The 25,615-nt window shown below is 35.5% G+C and overlaps 4 protein-coding genes across 4 annotated transcripts; 2 read left to right on the top strand and 2 right to left on the bottom strand.

Moving 5' to 3' along the window:
* Nucleotides 1-1,194: 1,194 nt before the first annotated feature.
* Nucleotides 1,195-5,579, top strand: LOC123692633 (extensin-1-like). Its single transcript, XM_045637395.1, has 5 exons — nucleotides 1,195-1,234; nucleotides 1,324-1,656; nucleotides 1,745-2,143; nucleotides 4,893-5,174; nucleotides 5,263-5,579. The coding sequence occupies exons 1-5, from the start codon at nucleotides 1,223-1,225 to the stop codon at nucleotides 5,566-5,568; spliced, it is 1,332 nt and encodes a 443-aa protein (XP_045493351.1). The 5' UTR covers nucleotides 1,195-1,222; the 3' UTR covers nucleotides 5,569-5,579.
* A 2,511-nt stretch (nucleotides 5,580-8,090) lies between these two features.
* Nucleotides 8,091-13,136, bottom strand: LOC123692630 (extensin-1-like). Its single transcript, XM_045637393.1, has 6 exons — nucleotides 13,109-13,136; nucleotides 12,675-13,016; nucleotides 12,294-12,591; nucleotides 8,911-8,933; nucleotides 8,508-8,789; nucleotides 8,091-8,419 (listed from the first exon to the last, which is right to left on the bottom strand). The coding sequence occupies exons 1-6, from the start codon at nucleotides 13,118-13,120 to the stop codon at nucleotides 8,093-8,095; spliced, it is 1,284 nt and encodes a 427-aa protein (XP_045493349.1). The 5' UTR covers nucleotides 13,121-13,136; the 3' UTR covers nucleotides 8,091-8,092.
* Nucleotides 13,137-13,359: 223 nt separating this feature from the next.
* Nucleotides 13,360-14,973, bottom strand: LOC123692255. The gene is made up of 4 exons (XM_045636979.1): nucleotides 14,782-14,973; nucleotides 14,244-14,642; nucleotides 13,888-14,069; nucleotides 13,360-13,656 (listed from the first exon to the last, which is right to left on the bottom strand). Exons 1-4 carry the CDS (start codon nucleotides 14,791-14,793, stop codon nucleotides 13,410-13,412), a joined length of 840 nt encoding a protein of 279 aa, XP_045492935.1. The 5' UTR covers nucleotides 14,794-14,973; the 3' UTR covers nucleotides 13,360-13,409.
* A 5,688-nt stretch (nucleotides 14,974-20,661) lies between these two features.
* LOC123692276 lies at nucleotides 20,662-25,581 on the top strand. The gene is made up of 6 exons (XM_045637001.1): nucleotides 20,662-20,683; nucleotides 20,878-21,462; nucleotides 21,546-21,771; nucleotides 24,579-24,809; nucleotides 24,882-24,961; nucleotides 25,041-25,581. Exons 1-6 carry the CDS (start codon nucleotides 20,672-20,674, stop codon nucleotides 25,284-25,286), a joined length of 1,380 nt encoding a protein of 459 aa, XP_045492957.1. The 5' UTR covers nucleotides 20,662-20,671; the 3' UTR covers nucleotides 25,287-25,581.
* Nucleotides 25,582-25,615: the final 34 nt, after the last annotated feature.

The following is a 25,615-nucleotide window of genomic DNA, read 5'->3' as shown; positions in this document are numbered from 1 at the left end:
TGTGTTTGTTTGTTAAACATTTTTATGGTTATATCAAAACAATTCATAAGCCGTTTGAAGTATCAATAAAGTAAATATTTTTATATTAGAAGTTTATATTAGTTTAAACTCCTAACTCTAGTAGTAATTACGCAAAGAATCGAATTATGTGTAGAATTTCTCATATAAACAATAAAGACTATAAAGAACTAGATATTTTCCTTTTATCAAAGCAAAGATTTATAAAAGAAATTAACAAAATTCACATACAATTCGGCTTTAGTACTAACACGCAAGTCCAGACAACCACACATTCACATCACACTAACACTCACACACACATACACACACTCACACAAAGGGAGATTTCAGATTTTACTGTTTAATTATTATTTATTAACCATTCTTACTGTATTATATAATTCACCAAAACATGGAAAACACTCCTTCCTGGTATGTCATTTAAAAAATAACTCCTTTATCTAGCTGTAAGTATCTTGTTTTGTAATCTTAATTGGCTCATAGTTCTGTATCAATATATTAAGAAATGTTATTTACTGTAATCTAAGACTGTAATGCTGTATGATTACGAAGAAATAAATAAATAAATAAAATATAAACAAAGAAATTATTGTACAAATGTAGGTACACTACAAAATTATTTGGATTGTCCATTCCTTGCTACTTCAATATTAGTATCTACAAATTACAATAAAGATTAATAATCAATCTTAATAAGAATACTAGTATGTAAAATAATTATTTCTAATCTCACGTACGATATTTTATGAAATAAAGGAATAAGTACTAAATGGCATGAGTTAGTGTTTAATTATTATTTTTTAATTTTAAAAATAAATTAAGTGACCTCCAAAAAAATTATAATCAATTTATAATAACGCCAATTAACATTAACACATTTACAATAATGTTTACAAAATAAGAATAGCAACGAAATTACAGCGGTAAGATTTTTAGTCTTAGATAATAATATAAAGGAATTAAAATATAAAAACTGAAAAAGCTGTATTCAAATTAAGGTTTATTAAAATGAAATACCTAATAAATTCGTCATGCGTAGGCATGTCAATGAAAGTAATCCGTGGCTTGTAATAGATTCCATTAAAATGCCCCGCGGCAAGGTAACTCATGTTGATACCAGATAATATGACTGAACGGTAGGTATATAATGAGTGTGCTGTTAAAAAAGAATCATTCTACATTCGGATCAGGAATTATAATCATGTTCTCTAAAGTGAGTTGGGTGGTAACATAAAAATATTTTTTTAGTTTTTTTTTAGTTAAAATAACAGTAAAATTAATATCAAATTGCGTAATTTTCAGTTGGTAGCTCTGTGCGCATTCGCAGCGGTGGCATCAGCTGGGCTAGTGCCCGCTGGAGTGCACTACTCCCCAGCTGCAGCCGTTTCCTCCCAGAACATCGTCCGCCACGACCAGCCCCAGGCCTACGCCGCTCCTGTCGCCAAGCTTGCCGTCGCCGCTCCCCCTGTGTACCACGCTGCCCCCGCTTCCGTGTATCACGCCGCGCCCGCTGCCGTGTACCAAGCCGCTCCCGCCCAAGTGTACCACTCTGCCCCCGCCCCCGTCGCCTACCACGCCGCTCCCGTGCACTACGCCGCCCCCGTCGCTAAGGTCCTTGCTCAACCCGAGGAGTTCGTGAGTATCCCATTCATACACATTCACACAGTTTACAATTGACCAAATATATCGATCACACGATCTTATCACATTTTCTGCATTCTAGGCTCACCCCAAATATGACTTCTCCTACGCCGTGTCCGACCCCCACACTGGTGATGACAAGCAACAGCAAGAGAGCCGCGACGGCGATGTTGTGAAGGGCTCCTACTCGTTCCATGAAGCCGATGGCTCTATCAGGACCGTGGAGTACACCGCTGACGACCACAACGGCTTCAACGCGGTCGTGCACAACAGCGCTCCCACCGCCGCCCCCGTCGTCTACAAGCAAGCTGTCGCTCCCGTAGTCTACAAGCAAGCTGTCGCTCCCGTAGTCTACAAGCAAGCTGTCGCTCCCGTAGTCTACAAGCAAGCAGTCGCTCCCGTAGTCTACAAGCAAGCGGCTGCTCCCGTCTACACCCAAGCCGCTCCCGTCTACGCGCACGCCGCTCCCGCTCATCAATACTACCACTAAATATTAATATAAACAAATAAAATATTTATTGTAAATATAAAGTACAAATAGATTTATCTTTGTTTTATTCTATGAATGATATTTTATCACAATATTTTGTATACCGCATGGAGCATTCATTTGGTGATAATATGTAGTTTCATTTCAACTTTTCGGAGAGCGAATGGAATTAAAAAAAAAAAAAAACTTATTTAATACATCTGAACGATTCTGAGTTATTAATGTAAATGTCTTAAAATTTTAATACAATTATTATGAGATCCGGTTGTCTTGCTGAGGCCAGCGGAGCGCTATTACTCAACCCAACACAGAGGGTTGGGGTTGGATTCATAACTATGTTGTATACTTGTTTGTGATGACAATTATATCATTGCGATTCAACTTCAAATCCCCAGAGAGACAAACAAAACTTCAAAAAGTTTATGAATTGTATATAAATGAACGAAAATTATTGTTGAGTGTGAGTGTGACAGCTAAATCCATCCCGTCGAACACAAGAATTCCTCTACGAATTTGAACTGAACTTAACATTTTTTTTACTAAATTCTCATTACCATTATAATTAAATATTTTATGCATAATGGAAACATCATAAAGAGTAAATATGAAATTAATAATTTTTAGGCATTTTGACAATTTTTTTAAATATTATCATCATTCCTTGTGATTAATTATAATGGTAATGAGAATTTAGTAAAAAAAATGTTAAAAGTTCAGTTCAAATTCGTTATAATGGACTAGCTTTCCGCCTTCGCCCGCGTTTTCAAAGAAAAACCCGCATAGTTCCCGTTCCCGTGGGATTTCCGGGATAAAACCTAGCCTATGTTACTCGTGGATAATGTAGCTTTCGAATGGTGAAAGAATTTTTAAAATTGGTCCAGTACTTTATGAGCCTATTCATTACAATCAAACAAACAAACAAAGTTTTCCTCTTTATAATATTAGTGTAGATATAGCAAGGTCCTAACTAACTAGGCCACCAACGCGACGGGTGCATCCAAAGAATGATTGTAGATGTTGACTTATGTGCTTGTTTGCCTTTTTATCGTATTGTTGTTGGACAAAAATAACGTTATGCTTTATCTTCACCCACTCTTACGAATTGCTTTTGCAAAGAAACCAACGTGTACCGTTGTATTAAATATAAAATGTAAGATTTAATAATTTTCTTTGTGGGATCAATTCCAATTATTGTAATTAAACAACATAAACAAAAATAGCTAAGTATATTGATATAACTGGATTTTTATGAATGAGTTGAGCACCAGTGTCAGTGAGCAGCCGACAGGAAAAAGGAATAACAGGGACGCTTATCTACTGTACAATATTTCGTTTTAATAAAGAAAACAAAATAAAGTTTACTCCGACTGCACTTATTAGCCGTTGAGTGTCACAAACATTGCATTTGTGGATCGACTTATATTTTGCCTAAAAATTACTATTAATTGTTTTTCACCATTCAAAGCTATCGAGTTCACTAATTTAGGAGTGTCTTTCACATGGGCGTAGCTAGCCATGGGGTCAAGGTGGGGCAACAATAAAAAAATAATATGTAACTAGCAACTGTATGTACCCAAAGTCATATCCAGGTCTTCGAACCTCAAATGCCGGTGGCACGGCCGGCGGCTGTGTTGCGTAACGTGTGCTGTAACGTGTGCGAAGGCATTTGCGAAGGCATTTGCGAAGGCATTTGCGAAGGCATTTGCGAAGGCATTTGCGAGGGCATTTGCGAGGGCATTTGCGAGGGCATTTGCGAGGGCATTTGCGAGGACATTTGCGAAGGCATTTGCGAGGGCATTTGCGAGGGCATTTGCGAGGACATTTGCGAAGGCATTTGCGAAGGCATTTGCGAACGCGCTTTTAAAACTTCAAGGATAATTTGAAATTATTGTGTGAAAATAAATAATATGGACATTTTTGGAAATTAAATACTTTGATAAAGGCCGTGTCTCTACGTATAACACTAGTCGTGCTAAGTATAAAACGAACAATTTTACATTACCAGAGATATTTAATTTTTTTTAAAAGAACATTTTCATTTAATTAATTAAATTTTAATTTATAAGAACGAACTGATGAACATTAAATTATAAAAAAGAAAAAAAAATAAGTGAAAATATTCTGGAGAAATCATAATTGATTGAAATTTCAACATCATTTGAGTGTGGGTGATGAACAAAAATAAAATTGATTTCTATACAATGACTTTTTTGCGGACTTTATTTTCCTTTTTATAAATACATCGTAAAATCATTATAACGTGACTGAATAGATTTTTATAAAAAATTGCCAAATTATTTTTTTTTTAAACTTACATTATTTCATGCTGTTAAATAGTTATTAAAACTCATTAAGTAATGTAAAGTAACTAATTTAACATTGGAACACATAGTACCTACTTAAAACTTTAAAATAAGTTTTGAATAATGTGCGTGAAAGAAATACTCATGAAAGTAATTTTATGAATGGCATAGGTTACACGACCGTAGCCCGGAGCAAGGTTTTGCATGACGCACTAGAGAACTGTGGATCAGTAAGCAAGTATAAAACTGGCTACTTATTTTGAAATAATGCATTCTGACACCTAAACAGATACAATCAACATATTCTCTAAAGTAAGTGTGGATAGTAAATGTTAATGCCAACGCCAAAAAGTTATTAGTTGCTTGCCAATATCTATAAAAAAAAATTCTTAAACATTCATTCGGGAAATTGAAATACTTATGAATTTTATTTTCAGTTGGTAGCTCTGTGCGCATTCGCAGCGGTGGCCTCAGCTGGGCTAGTGCCCGCTGGAGTGCACTACTCCTCAGCTGCGGCCGTCTCCTCCCAGAACATCGTCCGCCACGACCAGCCCCAGGCCTACGCCGCTCCCGCTGTGTACCACGCCGCGCCCGCTGCCGTGTACCAAGCCACTCCCGCCCAAGTGTACCACGCTGCCCCCACCCCCGTCGCCTACCACGCCGCTCCCGTGCACTACGCCGCCCCCGTCGCTAAGGTCCTCGCTCAACCGGAGGAGTTTGTGAGTATCCCAATCATAGACATTCACACAATTTACAAGTGTGAAAATATATCGATCACACGATCTTATCGCGTTTTCTGCGTTCCAGGCTCACCCCAAATACGACTTCTCCTACGCCGTGTCCGACCCCCACACCGGTGATGACAAGCAACAGCAGGAGAGCCGCGACGGCGATGTCGTGAAGGGCTCCTACTCGTTCCACGAAGCCGATGGCTCCATCAGGACTGTGGAGTACTCCGCTGACGACCACAACGGCTTCAACGCGGTCGTACACAACAGCGCTCCCACCGCCGCCCCCGTCGTCTATAAGCAGGCTGTTGCTCCAGTCGTCTACAAGCAAGCTGTCGCTCCCGTCTACGCGCACGCCACTCCCGCTCACCAATACTACCACTAAATGATGCATTGATGAAATCCTATTTATTGAAATATACTATTAAGTACAAATTAATGCATTTTATTGGTACAAATTATTGATTATCTTCCTATTAAGACGTAGGAAAATGTAAGTGTGTACATACAGTACTTAAAATTAAAGTAGCCGTTTATAATATTTATGTAGGTACAAATTTTAACAGTAAATGTGTTTTAAAAATATTGTAACAATTCATTTCTGTTCATTGTGTTATTTTATTCATGTATCATGTATAATCACAATTATCACGTTATACAATAACTTATTGCACAATAATAATATAATATACTTAGTATTCTAGTAAACTATATAATATTATAATGGAAATCGTCTTGAAGATTAAATACATAATTTTCCTTATAATATTATAGCGTCAACAGAACCAACGTCTTGACAAGAATCTGAATTTAGATTCTTATTTCTTAATCTGATTACCGGTGCGTGCGTTTTCACTTCAAATAAATGTATCGCTTCAAATAATGATATTAAGTATGCGGTTTGAATTCAGAATCCTAATTTTTGGTTTGTTATTAAGAACGATAGAATCATGATATTATTAGATACTAGCTTCCGCCCGTGACTCCGTCCGCGCGGATGTCGGTCTTCGCGTGGATGATTTATTTCTCCATTTTGAGTAACTCTGACAATGACATCTTATAAATATCTATTGGACCCAAATACGGCTAGGCCTGTAATAATACACAACGTGTGTTCGCGGTTCTACAGAACAAAGTATAGACTTTACAGAACAGAACAAAGTACAAGTACAGAACAAAGTATAGGATAAAACTGAAAAATTAAGATTATTTTTTTTTTCTACGTATATTTCCAGGATAAAAAGTATCCTTTTTTACGCCCAGGATAATAAGGTATAATTATACCAAGTTTTATCGAAATCGAACCGTTACTTTTCACGTGTTGTCTTCACATACAGACAGACAGACAAAAAATTTTTTAATCACAATTTTGTGTTTGGTATCGATCCAGTAACACTATTATAGTAGTGCTATTTATTTTTTCAATACATATTTTCAATGTACAGAATTGACCCTTCTACAGATTTATTATATGTATAGATATTTTGTCATAGCGATCTGCAAAATTGAAAATCTGAAAAATGGTAGCATTTTGTTCGAGATTCAGATTGTTATTTGTTCTTCAGATTTGGCATTTTTTCTATTATAAAACTTTAATAAACATTTATTGAGTTTAATAAAATAAACATGAATTTCACTGGTAATTCATAACATACTAATTAAATTGATCAACAAAAATCTAATATATAAAAATCAATGCCACTTTTCGTTGTAATTCCATAACTCGAGAACGGCTGAACCGATTTCGATAATTCTTTTTTTATTATATTCCTTGAAGTACGAGGATGGTTCTTATGTAGAGAAAACGTTAATATGTACCACGGGCGAAGCCGGGGCGGACCGCTAGTAGTTAATAAATATACTAATAACCATTTTTTTTATAACAACAACCAGTGTTTTTAACTGCAAGTCAGTTTCGTAAACCCTCAAAAAAATGTTATCATAGGTTACGCTATTACGCTCGAAGACAGAAAATTTTTTTGACCCAGAGTTAACTTATTGTGTATGTAATATACATATATAAAAATGTTATCATTAAATGATAATAATCGGCGCTTAATTATTATATTTAAAGATATTGTTAAGTTTGCTTTTATTAAGGGCCGATTTTTCAATGCTTGGATAAAACTTATCCGTCCAATAAAGTATTACACGATAATATTAAAATGTCACGTAAACTGTCAAATACGGGCAATTAGAATACGTTTTTAAAATGGTAGTTTTATACATTATTCGACAAATAAGTTTTATCCAAGCGTTGAAAAATCGGCCCTAAAAAAATATGTTAATATTAATTAACTTTTATAATAAGTGCTACTTGACAGATTATTTTATTTTTTAATTTTTTAAGCGATTTCTTTATGTAATAGAGTTTTCTCTAACATTAGGAACAAAATATAAAATGGGAGAAACTTGTTCCCATGACACAGGGAATCAAAAGTATGAGAGCAAGGTTTCTTAATTTCTATGTACCTATTATATTTTGGAAATAAAATTATTGTTTTATTGTTATTGTTATTTTTAACCAACTATCATAACTATGGAAATTGTAATTTTTTTAGGTTTCTAAAACAATCTAGATTCAAGGCAATTCCTATTTAAAGATTGTCTTTACAACTTTTACGAGCAGGATATATTGCGTTAGCCTTACAATGCTTTCGTTACAATTCAGTTGAGAGTATAAAGTAACTAGCTAATGAGCTTTTCGAAAGTATGATCTCTGTAAGTAATGTATAAACATGCATTATTTTCTTTTTTTAATATAAAATAATTTGTTAACTATTGGAATCAGTAAGTCATGTCATCTTATAGGAGTAAGTAAGAAGGATTTTTAAGCAAAGACATGTTTCGTTTTTGTAATCATTATATTACAATAAATAAGAATTAATCAACGATTATTTGGTCACTTTTTAGTGGTAGTATTGGTGAGCGGGAGCAGCGTGCGCGTAGACGGGAGCGGCGTGGGTGTAGACGGGAGCGGCCGCTTGCTTGTAGACGACTGGAGCGACAGCTTGCTTGTAGACGACGGGGGCGGCGGTGGGAGCGCTGTTGTGCACGACCGCGTTGAAGCCGTTGTGGTCATCGGCGGAGTACTCCACGGTCCTGATGGAGCCGTCGGCTTCGTGGAACGAGTAGGAGCCCTTCACGACATCGCCGTCGCGGCTCTCCTGCTGTTGCTTGTCATCACCGGTGTGGGGGTCGGACACGGCGTAGGAGAAGTCGTATTTGGGGTGAGCCTAGAATGCAGAAAACGCGATAAGATCGTGTGATCGATATATTTTGGCAATTGCAAATTGTGTGAATGTGTATGAATGGGATACGCACGAACTCCTCGGGTTGAGCGAGGACCTTAGCGACGGGGGCGGCGTAGTGCACGGGAGCGGCGTGGTAGGCGACGGGGGCGGGGGCAGCGTGGTACACTTGGGCGGGAGCGGCTTGGTACACGGCAGCGGGGGCGGCGTGGTACACAGCGGGGTTGGCGTAGGCCTGGGGCTGGTCGTGGCGGACGATGTTCTGGGATGAGACGGCTGCAGCTGAGGAGTAGTGCACTCCAGCGGGCACTAGCCCAGCTGAGGCCACGGCGGCGAATGCGCACAGAGCTATCAACTGAAAATTTTATTTATTTTAGTATCTTTATCTACTTACATTAATTATATATATATGTTTTAAAGATATTGTAATATGCATGTTTTTTTGCAACTTATTTTTATTATAGGTAGGTACTTACTTTAGAGAACATGTTGAATGTGTCTATTTAGTTGTCAGAATGTATTATTTCGGATTAGGTAGCTTGTTTTATACTAGCTGCACGGTCTGTAGTTTATCAGTATAAAAAACCTTGCCGCAGGGTATACTTACTCTCTTGTAACCTATGTCATTTAGTGTCTTAATTTACTTTCATATTTTTTGGATATTGTATTCATAATCTTCTATAGAATGAAATAAATAATATTTCACTGAAATAATTCAATTTAACAAGTTACAAGTTGTAGGAAAAGTTGTTTGCTTTCTATTTCTATCTTAAGCAGAGGGAAGTTTGAAATTGTAAAAATCAAAACATTAATTATGTAGGAAAAACTCTTCATTACAATTAATAATTAACAACCAGTGAAAAGGTGACCGCGCCTGCAACTACTTTTAGGTATTGCGTTGGATAACAAAGTGTATTTAATAAAAACTTAGTACTTAGTAGAAGAAAAGAAAAATCAATAAAGGTGAGTAATGCAAAATCAATTAGAAAACATTCGGTGTAAATGTAATAAAAGTGAATCGTTCAATCTTCTTAATTCATTAATTGTATTTTGTTTCAACAAATTGATATCTACTATTTTATTTACAGTTATCGAAATAGGAAATACAATCAAATCTATATAAAAAATTGTTTTGTTATTAAAATAAAATTCACTCAATTGAATATTTAGTTAATGTGAAAATAAAATAAAATTAGTTGTTGTCGTCAAAATGCATGTTTTGCAAGCACAAACATAAATGGCAACATTCGATAAAGATATAGGTTGAAAAATGTTCTGTATATTTAGAACAAAATTTTGGTACCTACGCTCTAAAACTTTGCCGTAGTTTTAAGTTATTCTTTCAAAAAAAAAGAGGAGGTTTTTATGTTTGTACACCGATTACTCCGAGGTTTCTGAACCGATTTACGTGATTCTTTTTTTTTTCGATGCGGGATGGTGTCGAATTGGTCCCAAAAATTTTTTTTTCGGATAGGCCCAGTAGATAGTTTTTATTTTATGAGCATTTTTGTCTGTATTTGTAAATGTTGCAAGTAACTTTGATTCACTTCCAGGTAACCGATTGAGCTGAAATTTCGTATATACGTAGGTATGTAAATTGGATAGCGATGAAACATTATCATGACATGGAGCTGATTTGATGATGGAATCGGAAGGTGGCCATAGGAACTCAGTAATATATTGACTCAACTTTATCGAGTTTGGGATCGTTTGATTCGTGTTGAAAAATACACTAAAAAGTATTAAATAAAAATAACTGCGTTGAAAACAACCGACTTCAAAAACGGAAAAGTAAGAAATAAAAAAGATTTGATATTATTAATTACTACATATTATTTATATGTGCTATATATATTAAATAGGTTTAAATTCGGTGCCAAACACTAAGCACTTAGTTAGTATTAAGCCCGTGCACCGACATAAAACCTTTTTGGTAAATAGCACATAAGTATAAATAATATGTAGTAATTAATAATATCAAATCTTTCTGTGAAATCTTTTTTATTTCTTACTTTTCCGTTTTTGAAGTCGGTTGGTTTTTTTGAAGTGAAAACTTCTTTAGCGGCGTTGGGTATAAAATCTTAAACTCGCGTCAGGACACGTGGCCTGATCGAAAAAGCGTAAGACGGATGCCATTCCAAAATATCAAACATGCTGAACGTTAATAATCAAGTTTTCACTTCTTCCGGCACTCCCGGAATGCAACCCGTCTTTTTTTAGTATAAACATGCTGCCTGAAACAAGTAAAAAGATGTATGCCAAAACTATTGCACAGACCATCACATAGCAAGCAGCCTTCAATAGTTTTGGCATTCATCTTTTTATATGTAGTTATTTATCCACATTGACCAAGCTGCTTCTCGATGCATTTGCTTCGCGAGGCTTCTCGATGCATTTGCTGCTCGCTCTCTGGGTACTAAGGTACCCAGAGAGCGAGCAGCCTCGCTCGCAGCCTGGCACCTGCCTAACAGATAATGTACTTACAATATTATAAATCTTGGTAATTTGGGTATTGTTGTCTTGGTATGGTATGGCTTATTAATTTTTTATTCAATATTGGATTCATTTCATCCCGATATTCAGCATGCGTTCCCTTGCGAAAGAGGATAAAAGTGTGTATTTTAGCGGAATAAAGCCCATTCGGATATAATTTGTTTTTTTGGTAGGTATCAAGATCTCTAGTTTATCTGTTTTTAGCCAAAGAGCGGGGGTGCTGAATTCGTAGCGTTTTGTTGTAGTCTAGATATCATGAACGCACCAAAATTATTTTTAATTTTGGACTTCTATTAGTATAATACGAATATGTAGGTACTACTACTACTATCCTGATATTTGAACAACCTACCTGAGTGATTGGAGAAATTTAAGTACGTAACTAAATAAATATACAAAATGTAACAATTGAAACCTTGCCTATTTTTCACTTGGATAAATAAAATCGCTTAAAGAATACAAATTAAGTGAAGTTTGGTATTTTTTGAATTTTTTTTTTCAATATTAACCTATATTCCTCCTGACGGAATTACAGCCGCAGTTGCCAATCTAGATTGAGACAAACCATACAACTTACAAATTAATTGTATGGGTTTGCGCGCAAATGCAAGTGAAATATCTACCTATGTACTACTATTTCATGTTGCTATTACATGACGCAAGACTGATACGCCCGCAGGAAGATCGAAAGCTGTAAGAACTGAAGTGGGGACAAAGAGATTTTTTTTTATAAATACCTATATATATTTCTGTATCATATTATAGGCTATCATAATAGATTTGTAACACGTGGTTGGAAGTAAATGAGCAAATTAAAAACGAATAGAACAATTTTACTTGACCATTGATGATGCATAATATTTGATTTAAGATATTATATGCGTCGTGTAGTTTATTTACCTTATGGTTATGAGAATGTGATTTGCTTGTGATACATAATTTATTTTAATTGGGTATATATGCATTCTATCCAAAAATAGGAATTTAATAATTAATAGTAGTAAAAGTTTTTTTCATATTATACAGCGTATAAATTATGTTTCTTTTCGATTTAGACCTCTAGTCTATTGAGACTTGTTTGCGAATCTATGAAGCAATCTGTCCGGTCTAGCATCAATTATTAAGTTCGATTATCTGAAGGTTGATCTACATTTGAACTCGTGTTGTCGCAATTCGTCATTATGAATAAATTACAATATCAATCTCTCCAACATAGAAGGAGGTATGCATAATAAATAATATGTAAAAGATAATATTTCATAGTATGTTATTTAAAAATTAACCTAAAGTAAAACGACAATATGTATATTTTTACTTTATATTACAATAAATAATTAATCAACATTTTGTTAAATTATTATCATTTAGTGGTAGTATTGATGAGCGGGAGCGGCGTGCGCGTAGACGGGAGCGGCGTGGGCGTAGACGGGAGCAGCCGCTTGCTTGTAGACGACAGGAGCGGCGGTGGGAGCGCTGTTGTGCACGACCGCGTTGAATCCGTGGTGGTCGTCAGCGGTGTACTCCACGGTCCTGATGGAGCCGTCGGCTTCATGGAACGAGTAGGAGCCCTTCACAACATCGCCGTCGCGGCTCTCCTGCTGTTGTTTGTCGTCACCGGTGTGAGGGTCGGACACGGCGTAGGAGAAATCGTATTTGGGGTGAGACTGAAATACAGAGAATGAGTTGAGATCATGTGATCGATATTTATCAATTGTAAATTTTGTGAATCTATAAGAATGTTACTCACGAATTCCTCGGGTTGAGCAAGGACTTTAGCGACGGGGGCGGCGTAGTGCACGGGAGCGGCGTGGTAGGCGACGGGGGCGGGGGCAGCGTGGTACACTTGGGCAGGAGCGGTTTGGTACACAGCAGCGGGCGCGGCGTGGTACACGGAGGCGGGGGCGGCGTGGTACACAGCGGGAGTGGCGACGGCGAGCTTGGTGACGGGAGCGGCGTAGGCCAGCTTAGCCTGGGGCTGGTCGTGGCGGACGATGCTCTGGGAGGAGACGGCTGCAGCTGAGGAGTAGTGCACGCCAGCGGGCACTAGCCCAGCTGAGGCCACGGCGGCGAATGCGCACAGAGCTACTAACTGAAAAAAATTGAATTATAATTAATATCTTCTACATTATGTAGAATGTTTTAACTTGGCTAAAAAAAAAAATAACTATTAGATTGACTTACTTTGGAGAACATATTGAATGTATCTTGACTGTGATCACACAAAGAATGATTTCGGTACGTTTCAAGCATCATTATATATGAGCTAATGGCTCATAGTTCTATGTGATAGACCTTGCCCTGGGGTACATGTGGCGAATACGTTTCCAATCTTTCGAAGAAATCAGCATGGTTTAATGCACGTCTTAGATGAAAGTCACATAAATTATTGATGGGTGAAGTCAAACAACACGTTCATTAAATTCTCTGTTTTATTAAAAAATAATAATTTATCTTACATTCTAATTACATTATTTTATATTATTTACTTGACCCGATGTAAAAGATGAACATGCTTGTTTGAGACTGGTTGCAAATATGTTTTCCGATCACTCATTTTGTTTTGAGATGATAAATTTTGCAGTTTAAAATCATTTAGTTTGGCTGGCGCCTTATGGGGGCCTTGAATAAAGCGATACGCGCGAGCTACGTTCAGATGGAGGCGCGGCGTCTTAACCAGCATATAGGGCTGAATATTGTCATTTTCCAATGTTGGAAGAGTCCTTATTTTCCTGTAAATAGTATAAAAAATTTAACTGGTTATTTTGGGTAATTTTTTAAGCTTAGAATTTAATATGTACATATATTATCTGGTTCTACAGCTCGAAGTAAGAATCACATAGTAGGGATTCTTTGGATTCTTATATAGTAATATCGCACACTGTTTTAAAACATTAACATTCCTCTTGTTCTCTTAAATAAACAAGTGTCTATAATAAGAAATTAAAAAGAACATAGTTTACCCGTTTCCATTGCTATATACTTGATTGTTATGAGGTACATCGACATGTTTGATTTCCTGTGCCACATTCACTGCTACTGGGAAATTATTATTAGAATTTCCAAACAGAGGGAAAGGCGTGCGACCTCTTTGTTCTGTTTCTGGTTTCTTATAATTCAAGAGATGTTCTGGGTCATTATTATCCTAGAAGTTTAAGAAAATTGTGTCATTGCTAAGAACTTTATAGTTCTTGATAGAAAGCTAGTAGAAAATGAAATTAAATATGAGTTTTCCTGGCAATTAGTGTATTGTTTTTAAAATTGAAGTTATATTATGCCTGAAAATTGAATACCTTTAATGAGCATCAAATTAACTTACATTATAATTATTTTCGCTATATATTCTTTCATCTTCTATAACCCTTGGTGATTTCAATTGATAGTTGTATCCAGGCACGAAGGCAGGTATTTTCTGTTGTTTGTAGTTCATCCTTTCTTGAGAATCATGGGGCTCCAATTTACTCCGAACATTGTCATACCTATTAGTAACTTCGTAATTGTCTTCTACCGTATCCGTGTCTGTATCTCTAATTTCATCTTTGGGCTTTAAAACCAACGGTGCGTATTGTATGTTATTGGTGTTTCGCTTCGGAACTCCATGTTCATGAACTGATTTGAATGCGTAAGATAAAGGCACGTCATATCTGTTGTAACTTTGGTATGAAATAGCTTCAAATGTTTCGGAATTCACTGGAGTTATGATCCATACACTGATTATCTGGAACATATAATTAAAAGACTAGTTAGACACTTCGTTAGTTGAACAATCTTTTCAATTTTAGTCTATATAAGTTGTAATAAAATAATCTGTACGTATTGTAATTTGATAATTGCCCGTATTAGCTCAAAAAACTTACTAATAGAAACATTTTCACAGCACTTCACTATCGGAACTGTTGCCCGGAAGTTGTTCTTGTCAGTTATATATAGATATTCTAATCAGAAAGAGAAATTTGGATATTACATAATAATCATTATAATGGTATCAATACAATCAATTGTGTACGTACTTTCGCAGTAGGTACTTTTAACTTCTTAACACTGCTTTCGTTAACGACTGAACGATAATTAACTTTATTCATACAATAGAGATGACTTCATGAGATTAATTGATTTGTTTGAATATTAATTCTAATAATAACACTATTGTTCATAGTATTTCATCATGATAACTAGATTAGTAACACACGTAATTACGTCAGCTTGTATATCACTAATGTTTATTTTGTTTGAAAACTTGGTGAAATTGCAACATTATTTTTAAGATTATCATTGCTTTACCTATATCTATAAAATCACTATGTACTTGTTAGTCACAAAATAGCATACAGTTATATTGTTAATTTGAGATATATGTACCTTCCTACCTATTTTTTCTTTCCAGTACATACTTAAATTATTTCAGTCCTTATTGGAATTAAAAAAAGAATTACGAAAAAAATGAACCTGTGCCTAGAACACGGGTACCTATTCATATTTCAATAGTGGAATTTTTCAATAATCTGCCGTCGTTCTTATTATCAAAGTATTATTGAGTGCAGCTCTCATAAATGTCCGTGGGACCAAGTGGGCTTTAACTAAATAATTTGCTGACAGCTGAATAAAGGTTGTTCGAGGTCAAGGAATTAACGCAAAACTTATTTTATCAGGTTACTGATTAATTTTTTATTGAGTCTTTAAAAGTTCAAATGACTTACGGAGAAGCTGGTGCCTGTATATACAGGCTAGTTCTTCGAACTAAGCCTAAAACGGGTGCCACTTATACTTTTTACTTGTGAACACAACTATATTGAATATGTCCAATGTCCATGTCTATGTCTATGAAAGAATAAGAAATAAACGATATGTATATAGTCTTTCTGTTGTTATTTATTACATACCTACATATTATTAAGGTTTTGTCATTCATAGTTTTTTAATTCTGACGGACTTTGATTTTAATGTATTAGAAGGTTTCATGATACAATACAAAGACTACGTTTTTGTTTTATTTCATTTAATTAAATATTTATTAAAAATTATAATTATTTACTTATTTTTGTAGTAGGGTATTAAATTACTGAAACAGAAAAAATTATGCATCACTACAAGTATAAAATAAAGTCGCTTTCTTTGTCCCTATGCCCCTATGTAATCTTTAAAAATACGCAACGGATTTTGATGTGGTTTTTCTAATAGATAGAGTGATTAAAGAGGAAGGTTTTAGTATATAATTTATTAGGTTCAAGACAAAGCTGGCGGAAAGCTGTATTTTATATATTTTTGATTTATACATTAGAATTACTCGTTGTCAGTAGTAAATCATAAACTGCATTGAATATTGTTAAAGATAATCATAACACTTATACAGATAAAGCCTTGATAAATCTTTGGCTCCGTTAAAAAATATAAAAAAATATATTGTAATAGCTATGATTGGAACCGGCTTAAATATTCGGCTTGTTATCCCTGACCTTAAAACTAGGTCATTATTCGACAGCACGTTTGCTGTTACGCCAACATTATAAATTACTTTCCTTTATTCATTATCTCATATTCAAGCAAAAGGTAAATTAATGGCAGTTTAATCCTGTTAAAAATGTTACTTGTTAAAATGCATTGTAGAGACAATCTTTGATAAAAAGTTAAGCATAATATGCTCTATACTGTGTTGTTATCATTCGTAATTATACGTTTCGAAAATTCATACTTGATACTATTAAGTGAATGAATTAAATAATTACATAATACAATTAAATATACAAAATAACTACATACAACTGATTGTTATTATAAAAATACCGGTTTAAAAGGCACGTGGAATCTTGAAAGATGAGGCACAATGTTGTGGTCAATGACTCATCTTCATTCATTGATGAGTCGATGAACTCAAGTATATTAACATAATGATGGTTTACTGACTTTTGACTTACTGACCTCAATACTTACGTTTAGAATATTATCCGTTGTTGAATGAAATCTTGTTAGATTTTTCAGAGTTAGATTGTCATAATACATAATTTAAATTATGAAATATATTTTTATTTATATTTTGTCAAAATAACGATTTTATTCATTTACTTATTTATTTATTTATTTATTTACTTATATACTCTTCATTGTACACACAAAGTTTGACAAAATCAGGATAAAATACTAAGCATTTGGCGGCTTTATTGCTTAACAGCAATTTCTTCCAAGCAACCATTTATTTATTTATTTATTCGAATCTGGTATTCAATGTCGTTGTAAGTAAGACTAGGAGAGGCGTTCTAAGGATTATCTCGCGGCCGGTCTTATAAAAAGGCAGACATACTGACGGGAAACAAATAATGTTTAATCATCGAGTCTGAATATCATGTTAAATGTGAATACAAATATGCAGACACATTTATAATATTTTCGTACCAAAAGTATTATTTTATTCAAGGTTTGTTTTATTTATGCTTAGTGTGTCGATGTGGGTTATTCAAGTACCTACTTAAATAGGTAAATGTGGACTCTTAGCCAGTTTTTATTAATCCGCATTTATTAGCTTCACCTGTTTGTAAGAGTGTATGTAAGCGACTTTAGACTCAATTTTGACCTACATTTTGACATACTTATCGAGGACCATTGAGCATACAATACTGTTCCCCGACGAGTACAATGTGGGGGTCTTCAAGCGTAGAGTGAACAGGTACCTTCTAGGGAAGCGCGCTCCATCTTAGACCACATCTCAGCTTAACATCAAGCGATATTGTGCTCAAGCGCTTCCCTATTACCAATAAAAAAAAAAAAACAATAATTTCATGAGTTAATATTTTGCTGACTGGGTACATACGTTATTTATACAATAGAGTTCTGAAGTTAAGACGTACATTATTTAACACTAAATAGGTATGATACTAAAATAATTAGAGAATTTTAGTAAATAGTTTGAAATAATTGAACACTTATGTAGTACTTAGGTAAATGTGGACTTTTACCCAGTTTTTATTAAACCGCATTTATGAGCTTGTGTGAAAATGAAAATGAAAAAAAAAAACGTTTATTTATACACACATTATAAATAGTTACACAATAAAAATTGTATTTATATATATATTTTATACCTATGTATTTACGAAAACTTCTAAAATATTAAAGTTCTAAGACATTGAATAGAATAATTGACTGGTTAGAAATAAACAACTTGACGGCTAACTTAACGACGAAAGTAATGCAGTTCCATAATTACAAACAAAGAAAATGTGACATTAATTTAATTAATTATAAAGACACTAGCTTTCAAAGAAAACTCGCATAGTTCCCGTTCCCGTGGGATTTCCGGGATAAAACCTATCCTATGTCCTTTCTCGGGTATCAAAATATCTCTATACAAAATTTCATTCAAATTGGTTCAGTAGTTAAGGCGTGATTGAGTAACAGACAGACAGACAGACAGAGTTACTTTCGCATTTATAATATTAGTATGGATTATATTGGAAGAAGTTGATGAAATAAAATTTTTAGGCACTATATGGGACATCAATTGTAATTGGAATTCACATAATAATCATCTCTGTTCGCGTAGGTATAAGCAAATTTGTGTTCGCCTTACGTCGACCATAAGTTCTGAAAAAATTGCTCTTACTGCATACCATGGTTATGTGTCATCTATACTAAGATACGGACTTATATTAGGGAACTATATTTTCTATCACCAAAATTTATATTTGTCATCAAGTTGTATCACCTAATAAATAGATCTATCACCACGAAATATTTTCGTTCTCAGATAAACAAAAATTGTTCCCAGGTATGAATTATCAAATTAATGTTTATATATGTGTAAAATAAGAGATCGATAACCAACAAAATTATATTGCATTACATGAATATAAACTTCGTTCTTATAATAACAGTTTTGTTACTTAAATAATAGCTCTGTGCTCAGAATGGTAGATCTGTCACCAAATAAATCGATTATTGATCCCTGACTGCGACTCCTTTTTATTTGATATTTTGTCACCAATACAGTAACATTTTATTTCGTTCAGATAATAAATTAATAGTATTAGTTATCAATTTAATACATCAATTTATAATTTTAATGAAAAAATGATCAAATGGGCGGAGACAAATTGGCGCGCTTTAAAAATTGACATGTGCAAACATATTATCGGATTAGCCATACGCTTAAAGCTGACCAACCCCCCACCAGAAGCAAAAAAATGTGCTTATCGGCCAGAAAAGAAAAAGGGGGCGCCCTTCGAAATCTAAACCAGCGCTGATTATTCAGTGAATTTTTTTCAATTTCAGTTTTTTAACAATAAATATTGGTTATTTTAACTTTAATTAAGTGTTTTATCATCAATTATGCTAACCATTAGCCAGCTATTAAACCAGAGCTGATTATTCAGTGGTTATTATTTTTAAGAATAAATATTGATTATTTTAACTTTTAGTAACATAATATGATTTATTGGTGATCTCTTTAAATTAGTTTGCTTAAATACTTATTAGGACACACCTATTATAATACATACAAAAACATTTATTTGGTACTAGACCTTATATCTCAGGATTTTAGGTGATTTATTGTGGAACAGATTTTGCATTGTTTGGTGACTACATTTTGGTGACAATTCTACTATTTTGAGGACAAACCCTATTATTTAAGAAACACAAAACTAATTAAATTGGTGATAGCTTAAATGATACCCATATTATTATGGGGCAATTCAACAAGTATGAATAGAGCATTCTTGGCTCAAAAAAAATGTATAAGAGCTATTTGCGGGGTTGGGCCGTTAGAAAGCTGTCGTCCACTATTCCGAAAATTAAATGTTCTGACACTGACCTCTATGTACATACTGGAGTGTTGTATCTTTGTTAAAAAACACACCCAATATTTCACAAAAACGGCTGACGTGAGTATTGTTCCCTCTCGAGATCCTGACAAACTTAGTATGCCTCGTTGTAAAACTGCACTTTACTCTAAAAGTGGACCTATTATAGTTATAAAAATGTGTTTAAAAATAAGCTACAGAAATGGCTGATCATTAATTGTTTTTATAGCCAAAAAGAATTTTTTGACCTTAAATGATAATTGTTACATCGTATATGTATATAATATGCATGTGTAGATTTAAAAAGTTTATAAACAAATAGAATATAGAAAATAGAATGATATTTCATTTTATTGTATTGGGATTTAGATCTAATATCTGTTTTACGCATATATTTGCATGCTTTATACAAAGCGAAACATGTTGAACAATTATCTCTTCACACCTCTCTGTACTTACCATGTTTTTGGCAAATAAATGTTATTTTATTTTATTTATTTTATTTGAAACTAGCTATCCTGGCAGACGTTGTTCTGCCCTACTACCATTTTTCTCTCCATAAGAACCTTCCAAGTACCTTTACAAAAAAGTTTGCTGAATTAGTCGCGCCGGTCTAGAGTTTAACGCTTATTTGGTGTTTAATTTTCATTCGAAGAATTAAACTACTATTCTATTCTATTCTTTAATAATAAATAAATGAAAGTTAACATTTGAAAAGTTTTTCACAAAATAAAAATATTAGTTGAATATGCGTATTAATGACAATTTCACAGGAGAAAATTAATTATGGTTAAGAAAGTTGAAGTATGAAATGCATCAAGCCGTAAAAAATGTCTCGCAAAAATCCTGACCGGTCGGCCTTGTCAATTTAGGACTCAACTTGCAAGTACATAGTATATATAAACTCAATTTTATCATAAATATGTATCAGTCGAATCAGTACAATACAACAAACATGTTCTCAAAAGTAAGTAAAAAAAATCATGAATAGTGTGAAGAAATAAAATATATTGGTATTGGTTTAGTAGTGAATTATGATAAAGAAAGATCAAAATATAATTGTTTTAACACTAAAAGTGGTCAGGACAATTAAATATAGATATGCATCATAATAAGCTTATCATAAAGCACAAAGTGACTATATAATTTTTTTTTCTACAGGTCCTGGCAATTAGCGCCGTGTTGGCGGTGTCTTCGGCTGGTCTGCTGCCAGCGGCCCACTACTCCCCTGCTGCAGCGGTCTCCTCCCAGAGCATCGTGCGCCACGAGCAGCCCCTTGCTGTAGCCGCCCCCGTCGCCTACCACGCCGCTCCCGTCGCCTACCAAGCCGCCCCAGTTGCCTACGCCGCTCCCGCCCGCTACTCGTCCGCCGCGGCTGTCTCCTCACAGAACATCATCAGACACCAACAATCCATCGCTGTCGCCGCTCCCGTCGCCTCCGTCACCTACTCCTCCCCCGCCCGCTACTCCTCTGGCCCCGCCCTCTCTTCTCAGAACATTGTCCGTCACGGCGTAGTTGCCCCCGTCCAATACGCACAATACGCAGCTCCCGTCGCCTCCGTAGCCTACTCCTCCCCCGCCCGCTACTCCTCTGGTGCCGCCCTATCTTCTCAGAACATTGTCCGTCACGGCGTAGTTGCCCCCGTCCAATACGCACAATACGCAGCTCCCGCTCGCGTCGCCGTCGCCCACGCCGCTCCCCTCGTCCACGCCGCTCCCGCTCATGTCGCCGTCGAGGAATACGATGTAAGTTATCAGTTACCATTGTTTGCGTACCTACCAGGTTACGGGTAGATGAGCTGTGTATAACAATGTGAATTTTTGTGTAGGTGCACCCCAGGTACGACTTCGCGTACTCCGTAGCCGACGGCCACACCGGTGACAACAAGTCCCAGCACGAGAGCCGCGACGGTGACGTCGTGCACGGCGAGTACTCGCTGCTCGAGGCTGACGGCTCAGTGCGCCGCGTGCAGTACACCGCTGACCCACACAACGGCTTCAACGCTGTGGTCTCCAACTCCGCGCCCGCCCACTCCGCACATGCCATCGTCGCTCATCACTAAATTCAGTGATTCCAAACTCTAGTCACTACTCAATTCGGAAAATCTAGGTTAAATTAAACAATTAATTCAAATACCAATAATCTGGTTTTATTTTGTTTATTCCTCCTACTAAAATTATACACTTATATACTTGCATCTTTATTATTAGTCCATTGAAAAGTTACATTTGGGGTTGCGTTTTTTAGAGGACGCAATTTTATTTTTTTGATGTGTAGGGGGGTTAGTGTGAAGCTATCACCAAGTTTGTGGGGTCGCCACCCTTGTCCCACGGCCGCCATCTTGAAAATAGCGGTTATTATGGTTTTTACGATATATCTCTTAAACTATTAATCTGATAAAAAAAATGTTAACATTATTCGTTGCAAATTAAATTCTCTACAACTTTAGTCCAGTAACTTTTTGTCGTAGAACATAAATAAAAAAAGTTATGAGCGAAAATGTTCAGAAATTAGAGCTATTTATATTTTTCAATAAAACTTTTTTTTTCATTTTACGAAGAAATTATGTCACACCATTTTTGTAGATTGTTTTTCGAGGAACAACTTTTAACCGAAAAACCCGTATAGTTCTCGTTCCCGTGGGATTTCCGGGATAAAACCTATCCTATGTGTTAATCCAAGTTACCCTCTATAATATGTGAGCTAAATTTCATTGTAATCGGTTCAGTAGTTTTTACGTGAAAGAGTAACAAACATCCATACATCCATACATCCATACAAACTTTTGCCTCTATAATAGTAGTAGGATATCCCTGTGAAATACCGAACAACTTAGTTACAATTTACAATTTACTTTCATCAATTTCGTCTATGTTATTAGGCTTTGTTTAATTAAGCAAAGAATTTAACAATTTCTTTCCAAATGTTTCGAATTTTTCTTTGACGTTTTTTTTTTCCGACTAACTTTCAAATAAAGCACCTTTAATATCCCAAATAATTTATTATAAGTATTAAACAGATGAAGAAATGTACTTATCTGCAGGTCACCAGCACAACACCGTGTAATGTAAACAGCACTGCAGTTTTATTTTTAATCCAAGCAAACCCAAATATTCATTTATTTATTCGAAACTATCTTTCCGCCCATGGTTTGCGTAGTTTTAAAGATTCAAGCATATTATTTATTTTATTTTTACTAACAGCATACTTAGGGATATAGGTATATAAGGTAGGTATATAAAGCGACCTTGTTTTATTCTATACTGTACTATGAAGCGCACATAAAAATCAAGAAAATCTAGGCAATTTCAAACTCCTAGCAAATTGTCGAAGCAGAATTACGAGGTACATAACTAGATGATTTAATTCAAACAAATAATATAGTTTTCTATACTGGTTCAACCTTTAAAATATTAAACAAAAAAAAATGCGTATTATTATTATAATTATTTTGCAATTTATTTATCGTTAAATTTACATAGAAGCTCTACATGGACAAATAACACGTAGTATTTAGTAGTTTGTGCAAAAACTTCAAACTTGATCGTTACCAACGTATTAGAAAAAAAAAACACAGGAACATTTACATGTTACAATTACAGCTTTTTAATATTTTAGTATTTAACATTATGTTATTCACCTATTATTTGATTAATTGGAAAGAGTAACTGTTGTCTCTTTTCTGGATGTGTTTCGGAATTATTGTTCTTTAACATGCAGATAGAAACAATTTAAATAGATTTAATTGGAGGAATGAAAGCTTTAATTATTTGAATGTAAATAAAATGATATTGAAATTGCTAAACTTTCGGAGAAACCGATTTTTGTAAAGTTAATGTGATGACTTTATGAGTTTTTTTTTAATACCATCCATAAGGGTTTTGTATAATACATTAAAGTATGATAGAGACAGATGGCTTTAGATTTATAGTTTTTTTTCTAGACAAATTGATAAGCCATCCGGTGCAAATCTTGAAAAAATATCTAGGCTTCAGGACCTCTTATTCCTAAACAGTTTACGCCAAGAATTGAACTGACAGGAAATATAATTAACCATGGCTGGTTATTGCGATCATAATAATATGAATTTGCCAGTCAGTTCAATTCACGGCGTAAGCTGTTTGGAAATAAGAGGTCATACGGCCCCATCTAGTAATAACACATAATTTGTTAATTGATTTAGACTTTGACAAATCATTATCACCATTTAATAAAATAAAAAAATATTTTTAATTATCGATTTATAACTAATGACAATGTTAAGAAACTCAAAATACATTATTTAGGTACTCTTTCACTCACTGTAGACCTCATTGTATGAACTAATTTTGATCAGTGATCATTGATTTGTTAATTATTTATTGTATTTTTACTCAAGCGGATATTTTGAGATACATTATTTTGTCATAACTGAAAGTGAAACATATTCAGCGGACAGAGAAAGTATGTGTTTTAAACATACTTTATGAGTATATTTGGCAAAGCTAACCTGTAAACCTTGAACCGGTGCAAATTTATTTAGTATTTAAACGAAAGTTTTTAAGAACAAAGTATCAGTAAAAGCTGTTAATCACAACGAACATGTATTCCAAAGTAAGCTTGTTGCTGTGTTTAAATAAGATTATTTCAATTATAATTAACAATTTTAAATTAAAATACTTTAACAATAATTGTAAGACGTAATTTTTTCTTATAACATGCTTAATTCCATAAAACCAAAATAATATCTATAAGTTTTGTTTTGTGCAACGCTGTAAATGTAATATATTTTTATTTTAGATCGTCGCATTAAGCGCCGTGTTGGCGGTGTCTTCGGCTGGTCTGCTGCCGACGGCTCACTACTCCCCCGCCGCTGCGGTTTCCTCCCAGAGTATTGTGCGCCACGAGCAGCCCCTTGCTGTAGCCGCCCCCGTCGCCTACCACGCCGCTCCCGTCACCTACCAAGCCGCCCCAGTCTCCTACGCCGCTCCCGTCCGCTACTCGTCCGCCGCAGCTGTCTCCTCACAGAACATCATCAGACACCAGCCATCCATCGCTGTCGCCGCTCCCGTCGCCTCCGTAGCCTACTCCTCCCCCGCCCGCTACTCCTCTGGCACCGCCCTCTCTTCTCAGAACATTGTCCGTCACGGCCTAGTTGCCCCCGTCCAATACGCACAATACGCAGCTCCCGCTCGCGTCGCCGTCGCTCACGCCGCTCCGCTCGTCCACGCCGCTCCCGCTCATGTCGCCGTCGAGGAATACGATGTAAGTTACCAGTTACCATTGTTTGCGTACCCGGTTACGGGTAGATGAGCTGTGTATAACATTGTGAATGTTTGTGCAGGCGCACCCCAGGTACGACTTCGCGTACTCCGTAGCCGACGGCCACACCGGCGACAACAAGTCCCAGCACGAGAGCCGCGACGGTGACGTCGTACATGGCGAGTACTCGCTGCTCGAGGCTGACGGCTCAGTGCGCCGCGTGGAGTACACCGCTGACCCACACAACGGCTTCAACGCTGTGGTCTCCAACTCCGCGCCCGCCCACGCCACTCCCGTCGCTCATGCTCCCATCCTCGCTCATCACTAAGTTATTATATAATTAATAATTATTGTTTAAATTTACTTTATGTGTTCATGATGCATGTGACTATTTATTAATAGTAATGACAATGTAATAAAATAAGAATTAACTTTAGCAAAGGCATATTTTTAATCCCATCCAAAAATATTATTTAACTTATTATTATCAACCGATTAGTTACTCAGCATTGAAGCGTATGGAAAGCCTGCAATAATATCAAACTTTTATCGAACATGTAACACATATCAAAGTGAGTTTTATAATAATAACTTATTTGATGAACATGGGCTCATTGTAAATGAATACAGTATAGCGAAAAAAAAATGTTATCATAA

The sequence above is a fragment of the Colias croceus genome, chromosome 6 (assembly GCF_905220415.1).
Source record: "Colias croceus chromosome 6, ilColCroc2.1".
Classification (NCBI taxonomy): Eukaryota; Metazoa; Arthropoda; class Insecta; order Lepidoptera; family Pieridae; genus Colias; species Colias croceus.
The sequence above is the reverse complement of the archived record's forward strand: the minus strand, read 5'-3'. Positions and strand labels throughout refer to the sequence as shown.

Bases quoted from the DNA above. Each gene is read 5' to 3' on its own strand.
- LOC123692633 (XM_045637395.1), top strand. The intron at 1,657-1,744 runs GTGAGTATCCCA...TCTGCATTCTAG, and splicing joins TTGCTCAACCCGAGGAGTTC to GCTCACCCCAAATATGACTT. The intron at 5,175-5,262 runs GTGAGTATCCCA...TCTGCGTTCCAG, and splicing joins TCGCTCAACCGGAGGAGTTT to GCTCACCCCAAATACGACTT.
- LOC123692276 (XM_045637001.1), top strand. The intron at 21,463-21,545 runs GTAAGTTATCAG...ATTTTTGTGTAG, and splicing joins TCGCCGTCGAGGAATACGAT to GTGCACCCCAGGTACGACTT. The intron at 24,962-25,040 runs GTAAGTTACCAG...ATGTTTGTGCAG, and splicing joins TCGCCGTCGAGGAATACGAT to GCGCACCCCAGGTACGACTT.
- LOC123692630 (XM_045637393.1), bottom strand. The intron at 12,592-12,674 runs GTGAGTAACATT...TCTGTATTTCAG, and splicing joins TTGCTCAACCCGAGGAATTC to TCTCACCCCAAATACGATTT. The intron at 8,790-8,910 runs GTAAGTACCTAC...TAAAATTTTCAG, and splicing joins CATTCAACATGTTCTCTAAA to TTGATAGCTCTGTGCGCATT.
- LOC123692255 (XM_045636979.1), bottom strand. The intron at 14,070-14,243 runs GTAAGTTAATTT...TTAAACTTCTAG, and splicing joins ATAGCGAAAATAATTATAAT to GATAATAATGACCCAGAACA. The intron at 13,657-13,887 runs GTAAACTATGTT...TACTATTTACAG, and splicing joins GTATATAGCAATGGAAACGG to GAAAATAAGGACTCTTCCAA.